Here is a 14,873-nt window from a genome sequence, read left to right on the forward strand (position 1 = left end):
TGTTCAAGTGACATTAAGATGGATGGTGTAACATCTCAGCTGTACAGGAGATTGGCGGCACCTTAATTGGGGAGGACAGGCTCATGGTAATGGCTGGAGCAGAATAGGTGGAATGGTATTAAACAGTTTACATGTGCTTGGTGCCATTCCATTCACTCCCTTCTGGCCATTATTATGAGATGTCCTCCCCTCAGCAGAATCCTGTGCTCAGCAACATGTTCACTTCCAATTTACTGTATACAATCTTGAGCAGCTGAACAGCTCATTCCATGTTCTATTCTGCTACTGGTGTACCTCGACTCCCAACAACTTACCTCGACTCCCAACAACTCTATTCTCTTTATTTACCTGTGGTCAAAGTCCTATCTTCTTTAAAGACCATGAGTTGGAAATAAATGTCAAATTGTACTGTCAATTTGTCAATATATGTTCACCATGTCCGCCTCAATGGCATGTAGGTTCCTTATCCTTTTGTACCATGGCATTGTTTGTTACCTGTGAATAGGTGTGCATGCATACGCAGTATTCTTTTCATTCCCTTCCAGCTGGCCAGTGCTCATCACAGGCAGTCTCTCCTGAGACGGTGCACGCTGTCCTGGCAGCAGATAGCAGGCGAGTCCCTGGCTCAGAAATGGGCCTCTGCCGACCAACTGCATCAACACATCCTGCTCCGGAGGAGCCTGGGCAACTGGAAAAGGGTGAGTGTATGAACACCACACACACACAAACGCACATCATTTAGCAGACGTGCTTGTCCAGAGCGACTTACAGTGAGTGCATTCATCTTAAGTAGCTAGGTCGGAAACCCACATTTCAGTCATTGTAAGTAAATGTTTCCTCAATAACGTAGCTATCAACAAAGTCAGAAATAGTAAGGGGGAAGAGAGTCAAGTGTGAGTGTTAGTTTACGGAAGTTTCTTGGGTGGGTTTTCAGGGGGGTGCAGTGGGATTATTTAAGATACTCTTTGAGAGGTAGCGTTTCAGATGTTTTATGAAGATGGGCAGGGACTCTGCTGTCCTAGATTCATGGGGAAGCTGGTTCCACCATTGGGGTGTCAGGACAGAGAAGAACTTGGACTGGGCTGAGCAGGAGCTGCCCTCCCGTAGGGGTGGGAGGGCTAAGAGACCTGAGGTGACAGAACGGAGTACTCTGGTTGGGGTGTAGGGTTTGACCATAGCCTGAAGGTAGGAAGGTGCAGTTCCTCTTGCTGTTCTGCAGGTAAGCACCATGGTCTTGTAGTGGATGCGAGCTTCAACTGGAAGTCAGTGGAGTGTGAGGAGGAGCGGGCTGACATGAGAGAACTTGGGAAGGTTGAACACCAGGTGTGCTGCAGCGTTTTGCAGGGGTTTAATGGCACAAGCGGGGAGCCCAGCCAACAGCGAGTTGCAGTAGTCCAGATGGGAGATGACAAGTGCCTGGATAAGGACCTGCACTGCTTCCTGTGTGAGGTAGGGTTGTACTCTACAGATGTTGTAGAGCATGAATCTGTAGGAGCGAGTCACTGCGTTGGTGTTTGCAGAGAACAACAGGGTGTTGTCCAGGGTCAAGCCAAGGTTTTTTGCACTCCGGCAGGGGGACCCTGTAGAGTTGTCAACCATGATGGTGAGGTCTTGGAGCAGGCAGGCCTTCCCCGGGAGGAAGAGCAGCTCTGTTGAGTTTGAGGTGATGAGCCTCCATCCATGCCGAGATATCTGCCAGGCACGCAGAGATGTGTGTCAGAAGCAAGGTGGGAAATGAACACCCGCCAAATGTGGGTAGAGTTTGTCATTGGTGGGTAAGAATGTCTATTTCACCAGCCATGTTGGTGGGTGGTTACAGAGAATTTGGGAACAGTTTTTTTTTTCAATCCAAAGCCCACATGTAGAAGTTGGTCCAATTGACCTGAAAGGCTACTAAAGTGTGACTTTTATATTCACACACTAGGTTGTTCAATGTTAGTTTGAGTCTGCGACAACTGTCTGCTGCTAGGAAGACGTCGCAGTCTGAGATTTTTTCATCACAGACAAACAATTGACCAAGTTACCACGGTAATGGCCCATCCCTTAAAGTGGCAGCTGAACGAACATTTGTCTCACCTAATGATTAAGCAATACCCCATTACTTCTTACTAGTAATACATTTGTTTTAGAAACATTGGTTGTTTGACCAAAAAGTACATTTTAGTGAAGGAGAAAAGTAGTTGAGTGTCATCTGCATAACATTGATAGGAGATACAATGTGAGGATATGACGGAGCCTAGTGACTTGGTGTAGAGAGAAGAGGAGAGGGTCTAGAACCGAGCCCTGGGGGACACCAGTAGTGGGAGTGTGGTGCAGACACAGATCCTCTCCACGTCACCTGGTAGGAACGGTCTGCCAGGTAGGATGCAGAGTCTGAGATGCCCAGTTGTGAGAAGGTGTAGAGGAGGATCTGATGGTTCAGAAGGTCAAAGGCAGCAGATAGATCTAGGAGGATGAAAACAGAGGAGAGAAAGTCCGCTTTGGCAGAGAAGAGGAGTCTTTGTTGAGAAACCGGTCTTGAAGATCTCCAGAGATGGTCTGGGATGGGGTCGAGCTGGCATGTCGGATGGCCAGACCTCACTAGTCACAGTATTTCATCTGGAGAGAGAGGGGAGAAAGAGGTCAAAGCGTAGGGTAGTTCTGTGTGAGTGGGACCAGTGGACTCAATAGGCTGAGTGAATGATGAGCGGATGTCGTCAACCTTCTTTTCAAAGTGGTCAGCTGCAGAGAGGGAGGAGTAGGGGGTGGACGATTAAGGAGAGAGAAGGTGGATAAGAGTTCCCTAAGGTTTGAGGCAGAAGCTTTACATTTAGAGTGATAGAAAGTGGCTTTAGCAGCAGATACAGAAGAAGAGAAGGTAGAGGGGAGGGGTGTTTCATTAGATCCGTAGGCAAACAGCCTCTAGTATAGATGAGGTCAAGCGTATTGCCTGCCTTGTGAGTTTGAGGGGACTGGGAAAGGGTGAGGTCAAAAGAGGCAAGGAGGGGAAAGAAACAGGTGGAAATAAATTAATCGAAGCCAGACGTTGAAGTCGCCAAATAAGAGCGGTGAGCCCATTGTCAGGAAATGAGCTTATCAAGGTGTCAAGCTCATTGAGGAATTCTCTAAGGGCACCTGATGGGTGATCGAGTAGGTGGACAAGTGAAGAAATGGACAAGTGAGTGAGTGAGGGAGAAAAGAGAAAATCTCCACTTAGGAAAAATGAGTAGCCCTGTGCCATCACCACAACAACCAGATGGTCTCGGACTATGCGAGAACAAGTGGTCAGATGAAGAGAGAGAAGCTGGAGTAGTAGTATTCTCTGGGGTGATCCAGGTCTCTGTCTGGGTCAATAAGGGCAGCATAGACTAAGATGAACACAGCGTTCTTGACCGCAGATCAGCAGGTCCAAACCCTGCCGGAGACAAGGAATACCTCATGGGTTGTGTGCGCAGGGTACACTAAATTACAAGGGCTGCAGCCAAGGGATGGGGAGAGTCTGTAAAACCTACAGGGAGAGGAGTGAACAGGCATATTATAACACACAGTTGACAAAGCTACAAAAGAGCAGAATGAACTATTCTGAAAATAACTAGGTAAGATACTCAAGTAAGAGTAGAGCCTTTCTTTCCTTCCTCGAACAACACCGCAGAACAGTCTTTTTTAATTGAACCTTTATTTAACTAGGCAAGTCCGTTATGAACAAATTCTTACTTATAATGATGGCCTACACCGGCCCAACCCGGACGACGCTGGTCCAATTGTATGCCGCGCTATAGGACTCCCAATCATGGCCGGTGGTGATACAGCCTGGATTGTTTTGGCTGCAGTCTTAGTTTTGGCCATGAGACTGCCACTGACATGACCGCCGCTGACAAACCAGGGCCGACTGAAGAACTAACACTAACTGCTGATTGCCTTGCAGAGGAGAAACCTCTCCCCCTCCAATACAGCCACTGATTACCAAAACAACAGTCACAAATTGCCCTGCCCCTTCATCCTGGTTGATGTGTCAACAATCATCTGCTAGTTATGAGCAGTGAGCAGTTCACACACCAAGTAGGCTACTGGGGAGAGGCAGCACCTAAAGTAGATGGCCCTAGCTAGCTAGACAGTACTAGACAACAGATGAAGACAAAAATGAAACCTATCCCTCCGGAGATATCAGGCGTTCTCTAGCTATACATAGAAGCATACACACAAACTCTCACACAAATAGAGACTGAGGCATACAAATGGCCACTCTGTAATTTTCCCAACATAAATACATTTTAATACTGATCTCAGTTTAATAGCGATGGGGTGGGCAGTCTTTGGTATATCAGTCCCTATTGATATGGACATGCCGGTGTACTGTATCCAGGCCTGACCCCTTATCCACCCGACCTGTTATCCAGACCTGACCCTTATCCACCCCTGACCCACTATCCAGACCTGACCCGTTATCCACCCCTGACCCACTATCCAGACCTGACCCGTTATCCACCCCTGACCCGTTATCCACGCCTGACCCGTTATCCACCCCTTATCCGTTATCCACGCCTGACCCGTTATCCACCCCTTATCCGTTATCCACCCCTTATCCGTTATCCACGCCTGACCCGTTATCCACCCCTTATCTGTTATCCACCCCTTATCCGTTATCCACCCCTTATCCGTTATCCACCCCTTATCCGTTATCCACCCCTTATCCGTTATCCACCCCTTATCCGTTATCCACCCCTTATCCGTTATCCACCCCTTATCCGTTATCCTCCCCTTATCCGTTATCCACCCCTTATCCGTTATCCTCCCCTTATCTGTTATCCTCCCCTTATCCGTTATCCACCCCTTATCCGTTATCCTCCCCTTATCCGTTATCCACCCCTTATCCGTTATCCACCCCTTATCTGTTATCCTCCCCTTATCCGTTATCCACCCCTTATCCGATATCCTCCCCTTATCTGTTATCCACCCCTTATCCACGCCTGACCCGTTCTGTTTTACATGTTCTGGCTCAGCTGAAGGATCACTGCATGGTTCTGGAAGGGCAGGCCGAGAGGTTCTGGCGCACGCATACTCTGAAGAGGGCTCTGATTGGACTGCTAGATCACGTGACCCAGGAGAGGATGGCAGATTGGGATCGGGAGCAGCAGGCTCAGGAACACAGTACCAGGTGGGTGTGTTTACCTGGGCCTTTACTGCCTGTACCAATAACACCTGTCCTAGAAACATGACACCTGTCCTAGAAACATGACACCTGTCCTAGAAACATTACACCTGTCCTAGAAACATGACACCTGTCCTAGAAACATGACACCTGTCCTAGAAACATGACACCTGTCCTAGAAACATGACACCTGTCCTAGAAACATGACACCTGTCCTAGAAACATGACACCTGTCCTAGAAACATGACACCTGTCCTAGAAACATGACACCTGTCCTAGAAACATGACACCTGTCCTAGAAACATGACACCTGTCCTAGAAACATGACACCTGTCCTAGCCACCTGATCCTACTGTGTAAGATGCAGACATGCTCCATATGTAGGACCTGACTGTATAATCGCTTGTTGTTGTAAGGGATTTCTAAGTTGTTCTGTTTGCTTCTCTCTGTCCCCTCTCTGTCCTGTGTGTGCATGTCTGTCTGTCCCTCTTGGTTTCTCTCCTCTCCGTCCTTGTCCCAGGCGGGTGGTGCGGAGCTGTTTCCAAGCCTGGAGACGGTATCCGGGGTGGCTGCGTGAGGAGAGAGGGAGGGAGACCAGGAGGGAGCAGCTGAGACGCCGAGTGGCAGAGGTCCTCCCTGACTTCTGCTCTTCTCCTCTGGACTGTACCTGGGAACAAGGCCCTCTGTGACCCACAGGACACACACATGTACAGTAGACATACGTACAGTACACTCAGACAGGCAGGCAGAGATACTTGTATAGAGGATAAATCAGTGGATAGGACCCAAAGCAGATAATTAAGTTGCTGCTGTAACAAGCACACACATACCAGCTGTTGGTCTACCTTCGATTACCTGAGAAAGGTGGATACAAGTTTTGATGAAGACAGTTTGGAAACTTTTGTAACAGCAATGACTCATTTTAAAATTGCAGTTAAAATTCAGGTTATTTAATATTTTTGAAGTCACAGTTTGATGCAGTTTGACAAGAGCTTGAAGCCATACAAAATAAAAAGCATAATGTTTTTCATATCACCATGAACGATTCTCACTGTGGGTAGTCTGTCGAAGTTGTTCTCCCACAACTCTGTGCTTTTGTTGTTTTATTCTCTTAAGTCCTGTGTAGCGGTTGGTAGAGCATGGTGCTTTCAGCTGAGCCAGAACATGTAAAAGGGCTTTGGGCCAGTAACTGAAAGGTTGCTGGTGTGAATCCCTGTGCTGACTAGGTGAAAAATCAATGTTCCCTTGAGCAAGGCACTTTATCCTAATTGCAAATGACTCAAATGTAAATGTGATGTTTAATGCAACAACACTTCATCTTCACAGGGATGTATCAACACGATGCGGTTTGATAAATACCCATAACCTATGTTTCCTTCTGAAGCTCACAGGAACTGTTGTACATAAAAATAACATATAGCGACAACAGCTGTTCCTTTCTTGAGGAGTGTTAATCAGTGTTGAAAGGAACGTCTAGGGCTTCATTTTATTTTGGTCATGTGGTTTGGTCACCTCTCCCATCAAAGGTACTTCAACTAAGGAGGGAGAGAGCGAGAGAATGGTAGAAGGACCCTGGAAAGAGATTGCGCGAGGAAAATGAAGAGAGAGAGGGAGCGTGAGACAGATCGATGGAGAGAGAGATGGATGAAAGGTGCACGGAGCAATTGCAGCACTAGAATGGGAGAAAAGGTCAGGGAGAGAGAGAGAGGGGTAGAGATGGTGAGATTTGATTGAGGCTGTCAGTCAGTAAAGTTAACAGAAGTGGTTGTGTGTTATTGTAGCCTATGGTTCAGGGACGGTATTGTGGGGGGCGCTACTTCACAACAGAACCGATCACTGTGACACCTTAACAAAGGCTTGTGATTTCAGACTGGCTCGGCCTCCCTCCCAGTCCCAGACAGAATAGGGAAGGAGAGGACAGAAAGACTGACTGGGGAGAACAGAAAGACATAATAGATAGGGAGGGGACATACAGACAGACAAGGTAGAAGACTGATTAACAGGAGAGAGGGAGATGTCTTTACAGTCTGAGGTGTGGAGATATGCTGCCATCTGGTGGTGAAAGATAGTACAGCAGCCACATCCTCCAACTCTTGTCCATATTTATTTCCATTTATTTAACCCGGCAAGTCAGTTAACAAATTCTTATTTACAACGGTGGGCCAATTGTGCGCCGCCCTATGGGACTCTCGATCATGGCCAGTTGTGATACAGCCCGGGATCGAACCAGGGTCTGTAGTGACGCCTCTATCACACAGTTGGGTGAAGTTGCCTCCCCCCCAGACTGATCTACGCTCAGTTTTATGTACTTCCCCCTAACGGTTAAAGTCAGATTGTATGAGGGTAAGAGATGACTCTAGATCTGTAGGCAACTTCTACCTGGATCGTCCAATTGATCAATGACTTCTAACATGCTGACCACACCGCTTGCGTCGCAAAATCAATGTACACATACATGTTATTCAATCATCGCACCCACACTGCTCGCGAGCGTACGCGTAGCCAGGTGCTAAAATAGAACTTGGTTCTATTTGTGACACTTGATGAATCCCACCTCATTGTTTTTTAAGAGCATATACCCACTGGGTGATTGAAAGATGAACTGAGATTCAGCTGTAGTGGTAACGCACCTTGAAGTTGTTTGCCAATCACCATATAAAGTCCAGAGTTGAAAACTGGAGGAGCGATTACTTGATATTTCAATCTCCGTGTCCTGATCGCATCTGGTGTGGGTGGACAAAATCAATACGCGCACGAGCGGTCTGGTCAGCATGTAACGATGCCATTATGCTGTTGAGCAGCTCAGCTACACCAGAGGAGAGTTCAACAAAGATTCTGTTTGCGGTGAACATGTAGCCAGAGTAACAATTTGAGTTGAATAAATATTCCAAAATGTTACAGTGAAACTTTTTGTAATGATTTTCTGTGGCTTTTTAGCGACAGTATTCAAACTGAAAATGACTTAGCTACTCCTACTAAATATAGTAGAAAGTCTACATTGCCACTTGATTTTGTAGCGGCAGTTAAGACCTGAAACCGACACTTACGTTCACCGCACACTACCTTCTGACTGTTAGCGAATGGTCGTGGCTAACACAAAACAAATGGAATATGTTAGCTAACATTAGCCAATGTTCGCAAACTATTTTCCTTGTTGAACGCACCCCAGGTCAGTGAGGCTGGGCCAGGGGGTATCCGGGCCTTCTCCAATCGTCAGCTACACCAGGTCAGTGAGGCTGGGCCAGGGGGTATCCGGGCCTTCTCCAATCGTCAGCTACACCAGGTCAGTGAGGCTGGGCCAGGGGGTGTCCGGGCCTTCCCCAATGGTCAGCTACACCAGGTCAGTGAGGCTGGGCCAGGGGGCGTCCGGACCTTCTCCCATGGTCAGGAACTCTGCCCAGTTGCCACGGAAACCATGTGAGTAGACTCCTGTGTCAACGACAAGGCCCCAGTAGAGACTGTGGGCAGTCTTGTCTCGGAGAGCGGTGCGCGCCTCTCTCTCTGTCACATTGTAGCTGACATTGATGAGCTGCAGGACCAGCAGGTGTAGTAGTCCACTAGTCACTATGCAGCTATACCACGCACAGGTGAAACACAGTGCTGAGCTGGAACACACACACACACACACACTGAATAGAGGACATGACTCATACATTCCTGAAAACCATCTCTAGCCCCTAACCCAAACCCTCTATTTTTGGAAACCAGATGTGTTAACAATGGGCTAAGAGGAGCCTTAATACACAGATTCCGCCTATCTGGTTTCCACAGACCTACAAAACACTCATGGGGGAGGGAAGGGGCTATACATATACAAATCTGAGCAACATAACATTTATTACAGTGCTGAGTGGGAGACAAAATGGCAGTTACACTACACACATAACAACAAAACAAGCATTATCAGCAAACACACATTTACCCTTACACAACAAAGCCATGCTGAGCCACAGTAACTGCTCTGTAAATCTGGGTCAGTAGGAGGGCAGGTAGGGGAAAATATAATGAATCAACCTACATTTCCCCTATAAATATCCAATTATTCAAAAACATCACAGCTTTAAGTGTCCCAGACAAAAGAAAATACTGCTTTGATGCAAATAAAAAACACTTGTTCCCTTAGAGTTACCAGGATTGGAATTACGAAGTGGTTTGTTCGTTATGTTCGACTGTGGTGAATGAGCCTACAGCAGCCAAGGTGATAATGGCTGGGGTCATTTTTGCTTGTGTTTCCTGTTCTCCAAATAGCATTTTAAAGTGTTTAAATTGTAAAGAAATGCAGTAAATGAGCTTCAACTTTCAACCCGCTCCCCGACCTCACTAAAACCGTGGTTACGGCCAGTGGGTATTTTAGGACACTATTGATCTACACCACCTTATTTTAGCCTCTGATGCCGAACATGCTGACTACACCGCTCGCGTCTCATGCGTTGCAGAATAAATGTACACATACATGGTATTCAATCATTGCACCCACACTGTTTACGCGAGTTAAAGAGCATCCACGTAGCCAGGCGCTAAAATAGAACTTGGTTCTATTTGTGATGCTTGATGCGCTGCAAGTTCTGCCTCTCCCATCTCCTCATTGGTTTTTAGGAGCATATGCCCACGTGTGTGATTGAAAGATGAACTGAGGTCCACACTCCAGTCGGTTGTGGTAATGCACCTAACATTGGTTGCCAACCGCCATATAAAGTCCAAAGAAGAATCCTGAAGGAGATATTACTCAAAACAATCTTTTACCCTTTTATCTGTGGATTAATTGTCGGAGTAGAGGACCTTGTGCATTTCAGGTAAAATAGCCACCCAATGTTAATATACCAGAACAAATGAGCTAGCAACAGCAAGCTAGCTGGTTAAATTGCCATAAATATTTAATGCTTTTTGACCTGTCCAGAAATTAATATAATTGGTTCAGAGTTTGTTATGATATTTCAACCTGCGTCTCCTGATCGTATCTGGTGTGGGTGGACAAAATCGACATGCACGCGTGCGGTCTGGTCAGCATGTAACAGCTTGTGTGTGTGCATTATGTATGGTGTGTGTTACCTGTGCTGGTTGTAGACGCCAGGGCAGTAGACCAGAGCGGTGACAAGGTGCTGTTGAGGACACACGCTGCGCAGTACCAGACTGATCCCATACAGAGAGGTCAGCAGGAAGAGGAGGAGTGTCAACAGGAAGCTGCGGTGATTGGACTGGCCCACACAGCTGTTTATCCTACCACAGTGATGACATGACACACACACAGACACAGACAGCCAATACACTGTACTAAGATCATTGGGTTACACCACACACAGTACAGCGCTGACTAATTTGGATGAGAGCACCTGCTGCTAGATAATGTACAGTTGAAGTTGGAAGTTTACATACACTTAGGTTGGAGTCATTAAAACTCGTGTCTCAACCACTCCACAAATTTATTGTTAACAAACTATAGTTTTGGCAAGTCGGTTAGGACATCTACTTTGTGCATGACACAAGTCATTTTTCCAACACTTGTTTACATACCGTTTATTTCACTTATAATTCACAGTATCACAATTCCAGTGGGTCAGAAGTTTACATACACCAAGTTGACTGTGCCTTTAAACAGCTTAGAAAATTCCAGAAATGTATCTAATGGCTTTAGAAGCTTCTGATAGGCTAATTGACATAATTTGAGTCAATTGGAGGTGTACCTGTACTTCAAGGCCTACCTTCAAACTCAGTGCCTCTTTGCTTGACATCATGGGAAAATCTAAAGAAATCAGCCAAGACTTCAGAAAAATAATTGTAGACCTCCACAAGTCTGGTTCATCCTTGGGACCAATTTCCAAACACCTGAAAGTACCACGTTCATCTGTACAAACAATAGTACGCAAATATAAACACCATGGGACCACGGAGCAGTCATACCGCTCAGGAAGGAGACGCGTTCTGTCTCCTAGAGATGAACGTACGTTGGTGCAAAAAGTGCAAATCAATCACGTGTGTGATCATGGAGACGCGTTAAGCTTGGTCGCAAATGGGTCTTCCAAATGGACAATGACCTCAAGCATACTTCCAAAGTTGTGGCAAAATGGCTTAAGGACAGCAAAGTCAAGGTATTGGAGTGGCCATCACAAAGCCCTGACCTTAATCCTATAGAAAATGTGTGGGCAGAACTGAAAAAGCGTGTGTGATCATGGAGGCCTACAAACCTGACTCATTTACACCAGCTCTGTCAGGAGGAATGTGCCAAAATTCACCCAACTTATTGTGGGAAGCTTGTGGAAGACTACCCTAAATGTTTGGCCCAAGTTAAACAATTTAAAGGCAATGCTACCAACTACTAATTGAGTGCGTGAACTTCTGATCCACTGGGAATGTGATGAAAGAAATAACAGTTTAAATAGATCATTCCCTCTACTATTATTCTGACATTTCATTCTTAAAATAAAATGGTGATCTTAACTGACCTTAAATGTCAGGAATTGCGAAAAACAGTTTAAATGTATTTGGCTAAGGTGTATGTAAACTTCTGACTTCAACTGTAAGATGTACTTAGAACCCATGATTACACCAAACACACACACATCTAAAGGGTTTGAAGGTTATTTTTTTTGCACGATTGTGTGTGTGTTACAGATCAGTGAGTTTCTCAGACACACAGGCCTATGGCTGATGACAGAGACAAGAGAATGTCACTGATAATTGCTGAGACATCGCTTCTTAGGTCTGGCATGACACTGCGGAGACATTGCTTTGACGTGGCTGTGTAATAATTGACAGATGAGCCTCCTGTGTGTCCAGGCAGACAGAGGTGTTTTAATGGGACCCACCAGACACAGTGGTGGTCCAGCCTCAGGACACAGATGTTACAGATCCTGCAGTGTCCCGCCCTGGGGGGCCGCAAAACCCTGCACACAGAGCACCAGTTCCTGCTCTGCCCACTATCCATCTGCTCCACCCCCTGGCCCTGCTGCTCCAACCCACTACCCTGATTGGCAAGCATTACTTCCTGCCCGACCCCGTTGTGGCCGGGGTCTCTGTCCGGTGGAGGGCTGTGATAGGTCACTGTGCTGTGGACGTAAGCCGGGTGTGGCCATACGTAGCGAGGTTCTCTCTTGGTGTGGACAAGGGCGGCCAGAGTCAGGGCCACCCCCAAGGTCACTGTGCCCAACTGGGTCAGCCCTACATCCCCCCTGGGGAAGATCTCGGTGAGGAAGAGGTAGTACATGTAGCCCAGGGAGAACAGGGCCAGGCTGAGGAAGAACAGGGTCCGGCCCTTCTTACGGTGGGTGACATAGTAGTACCATAGAACCAGGACCGGTAGAGCAGTCAGAACAACTATACCCAACAGGAAGTGAAGGGCTGCGACGTGTAGGAGGACAGGAAGTAGGAGCAGTGGGGGGAGCACCGATAGGTCGACACGCCGGGCTCCACCCCAGAACCAGGGAACACGGAGGCGGTCGGTCATCACAGTAACCAGATGGGACAGTGAGTTGGCCTTCTGGGGCTCTTTTTTCAACCATCTGAGGGAGAGAAGCAGACATTCACTTTCTGATGTGATACCAAACTGGATGAAGAACCATTAGCTAAGAGTGTGAAGGTAACTGGCCGTAGATGGGTAAGCCACTCTCTCACCTGTCACAGGCATCATCCAGGTCCTCACAGTCACAGCAGCAGGCTGCCACATGGCTCCTCGTCCCCTGACGGTCCACATACTCACAGCAGCACAGAGGCTCATCCTGCTCCAACGCCTTATTGGCTCGCTTCTTCATGACGGACAGCCAGGGAGCCTGGAAAGTGATCAGTCTCCTGTGGGGAACGAGCCAACAGGAAGGGATGGAGATGAGTGGTGTGTGCGTGTCCTATTCTCATGGCGGTCATCATTTTTAGATTGGTAGTTAGTCGAGCCAGCTATCTAAACTTGTAGTAATCATGGCTGAATACTGACAAATCATTCTGACTCCTATATCGGTCCACTAATATAGGCCCAGTGCAGTTTTTCATGGGGCAGCACCCCTATTTCCCGCGGCTCTGTTGTCCAATGAACCATTAGTATATATCTCTGAGAAGTCTTGCAAATGAGGGAGGCGAGAGGAACGTGTAGGGGGCTTCCGTATTAGCTCTGTGGCATTGGCTGTCATTGAAAATCCGAACCGGAGACGGGAGTGGTTTATTTCTCGGTGGTCTCCAATGCGCTTTTACGCAGAGGTCACTGCTACCGATATGGGCTCTCAGCGGGGCGACAGACTGGTGTTTCTGCCAGCCAGTCCGTGAAGACTTGTGCGTATCAAATGTCACATCCGCTCTGGCCAAGAGAACAGCCAGTGGAGTAAAAAAATGCCTTTCCTTCCTCAATTGTTAAAAAGTTCCTAGAAAATAAAGCCCATGTTTTTTCCCCCTCAGTTAACCCAGGGAATAGTGAATGCATATAGACTTAGCTTTTTTCGCCTCCCCGATCGAATGTAGCCTATCTGAATGCTGTAGCAGACGATTGTCTGCCTTAACCCTAAAGCCCTGGTTAAAATGTCACCGTCTTGAAAGTTGATACGAAGTATCGTTACATGCGTCAAGATTAGCGGTTACCATTTGACTCTATACTTAATAACCCTATCGTTAACTACAAACATGTCACGTGGAATGGGTAATAGCATAACCTACCAGTATTCGTGTAGTTTGCTGAAAACGAATCATATGTGCTACTTCCTTACAAAAACTGTAGGCTGGGCTACATTAGAAACTGCTTACTGAACTGTCGCGGAAATGACAGACTGGACAGTGGCCACAGACAACGGTGTTCGCAACCGCACGTCTAAACGTGTTCAACTGAATGTAGCCTAGATATGAAACTGGTTTAGGCTACCTGCCCAACAGTGTTGTCAATCCAACAAGGTACAGTATTTGTCGTCTCCCTTCCGACATAAAAGACCGCGCGATACTATTGTGCCACGGAAAGCACCGGAACCCTATAGTCGCTCCATTTAACCCTTTCAAAAGGCTGCTCATCTCCGATGGTATGTTTTGTATGAAAAGTGAGGTCTTCAAATATACCTCCTCCTCTGTCGCTGGTGTAATCTTATCAGACAAGCCTGCCTCTCCTGTTTACAGAGCAGCAGGGCAAGTGTCTTTCTCCCTCAGACTTCTGACGTCAATACAGGGAGTAACCCTTTCCTTTCCGTAGGTGAACTTTTGCCAATGCGCATCAAGACAAGGTAGTCCTATCAACAATCCCATGTTCAATGAAATAAGCAAACATTAAGCCTATTATAGGCTAACTTGCAAGCTTTTTGGGTCCAACGTCAAGTTGTTTCTTCAAAGGTCAAAGATAAGTGTTTGGCTAAATGTAACCTATCAACTGGAGAGCTACGGCCGCTGTAAATTAAGCACTTGTCTCTAACGAAGTTGATTTCAACAGCCACAATAATGATGCATATTCATTTGAAAGACAGTGGGTGTTCTTACACATTAAAGGTAGACTTAGCAAATGACATTGCCTCTAGCAGCACCCCAGATATTGAGATGCAAGATTTCACTCACACACCATATCTGCGCAAATGCACGTTTCACGCTTTTAGCCAAAACAGCAGAGAACAGACACCATGCGGTTTACTTCATCTCTCGTAGACGACCTTTTTAAGGACTTAGCTCAACTACAGTTACGGAATATACAGCATCAGACTTCTGGAGCTGGTACAAATACTTCACGGACAATCGAAACACGGGGGGGTTGTATATCTGTGCATGGACCCAAACCTGGTCCCAAGAGACCAATACT

General features: G+C 46.8%; 2 protein-coding genes across 6 annotated transcripts in view; one reads left to right on the forward strand and one right to left on the reverse strand.

The window, feature by feature from the left end:
- Positions 1-5,916, forward strand: part of LOC118369994 (coiled-coil domain-containing protein 191) — a 34,021-nt gene extending 28,105 nt beyond the window's left edge. Inside the window, exons 16-18 of the mRNA XM_052502729.1 lie at positions 546-698; positions 4,980-5,134; positions 5,649-5,916. Coding sequence (XP_052358689.1) covers positions 546-698; positions 4,980-5,134; positions 5,649-5,817 — 477 coding nt within the window. The 3' untranslated portion in view covers positions 5,818-5,916. The remainder of the gene's footprint in view (positions 1-545; positions 699-4,979; positions 5,135-5,648) is intronic.
- Positions 5,917-6,062: 146 nt separating this feature from the next.
- On the reverse strand, positions 6,063-14,651 carry LOC118370004 (palmitoyltransferase ZDHHC23-B-like). 5 transcript variants are annotated; one of them, XM_035754775.1, is made up of 5 exons: positions 14,561-14,651; positions 12,737-12,910; positions 11,932-12,624; positions 10,178-10,345; positions 6,063-8,733 (listed from the first exon to the last, which is right to left on the reverse strand). In XM_035754775.1, exons 1-5 carry the CDS (start codon positions 14,587-14,589, stop codon positions 8,460-8,462), a joined length of 1,338 nt encoding a protein of 445 aa, XP_035610668.1. In that variant the 5' UTR covers positions 14,590-14,651; the 3' UTR covers positions 6,063-8,459. The 5 variants fall into 5 exon arrangements, with proteins under 5 accessions (XP_035610668.1, XP_035610682.1, XP_035610653.1 ...); XM_035754789.2 differs by lacking the exon at positions 14,561-14,651 and adding an exon at positions 14,150-14,318; XM_035754760.1 differs by lacking the exon at positions 14,561-14,651 and adding an exon at positions 13,962-14,143.
- Between the last annotated feature and the right edge of the window lie 222 nt (positions 14,652-14,873).

This window comes from Oncorhynchus keta, chromosome 4, assembly GCF_023373465.1.
Source record: "Oncorhynchus keta strain PuntledgeMale-10-30-2019 chromosome 4, Oket_V2, whole genome shotgun sequence".
Taxonomy (NCBI): domain Eukaryota; kingdom Metazoa; phylum Chordata; class Actinopteri; order Salmoniformes; family Salmonidae; genus Oncorhynchus; species Oncorhynchus keta.

What these genes read in the sequence shown, in the direction of transcription:
- LOC118370004 (XM_035754760.1), bottom strand. Translation starts at nt 14,104, where the DNA reads ATGAGCAGCCTTTTGAAAGGGTTAAATGGAGCGACTATAGGGTTCCGG. An exon ending in CTGGATGATGCCTGTGACAG is followed by an intron (nt 12,625 to 12,736) that starts GTGAGAGAGTGG and finishes TCTCTCCCTCAG; the next exon opens with ATGGTTGAAAAAAGAGCCCC. An exon ending in GGCGTCTACAACCAGCACAG is followed by an intron (nt 8,734 to 10,177) that starts GTAACACACACC and finishes TGTGTGTTCCAG; the next exon opens with CTCAGCACTGTGTTTCACCT.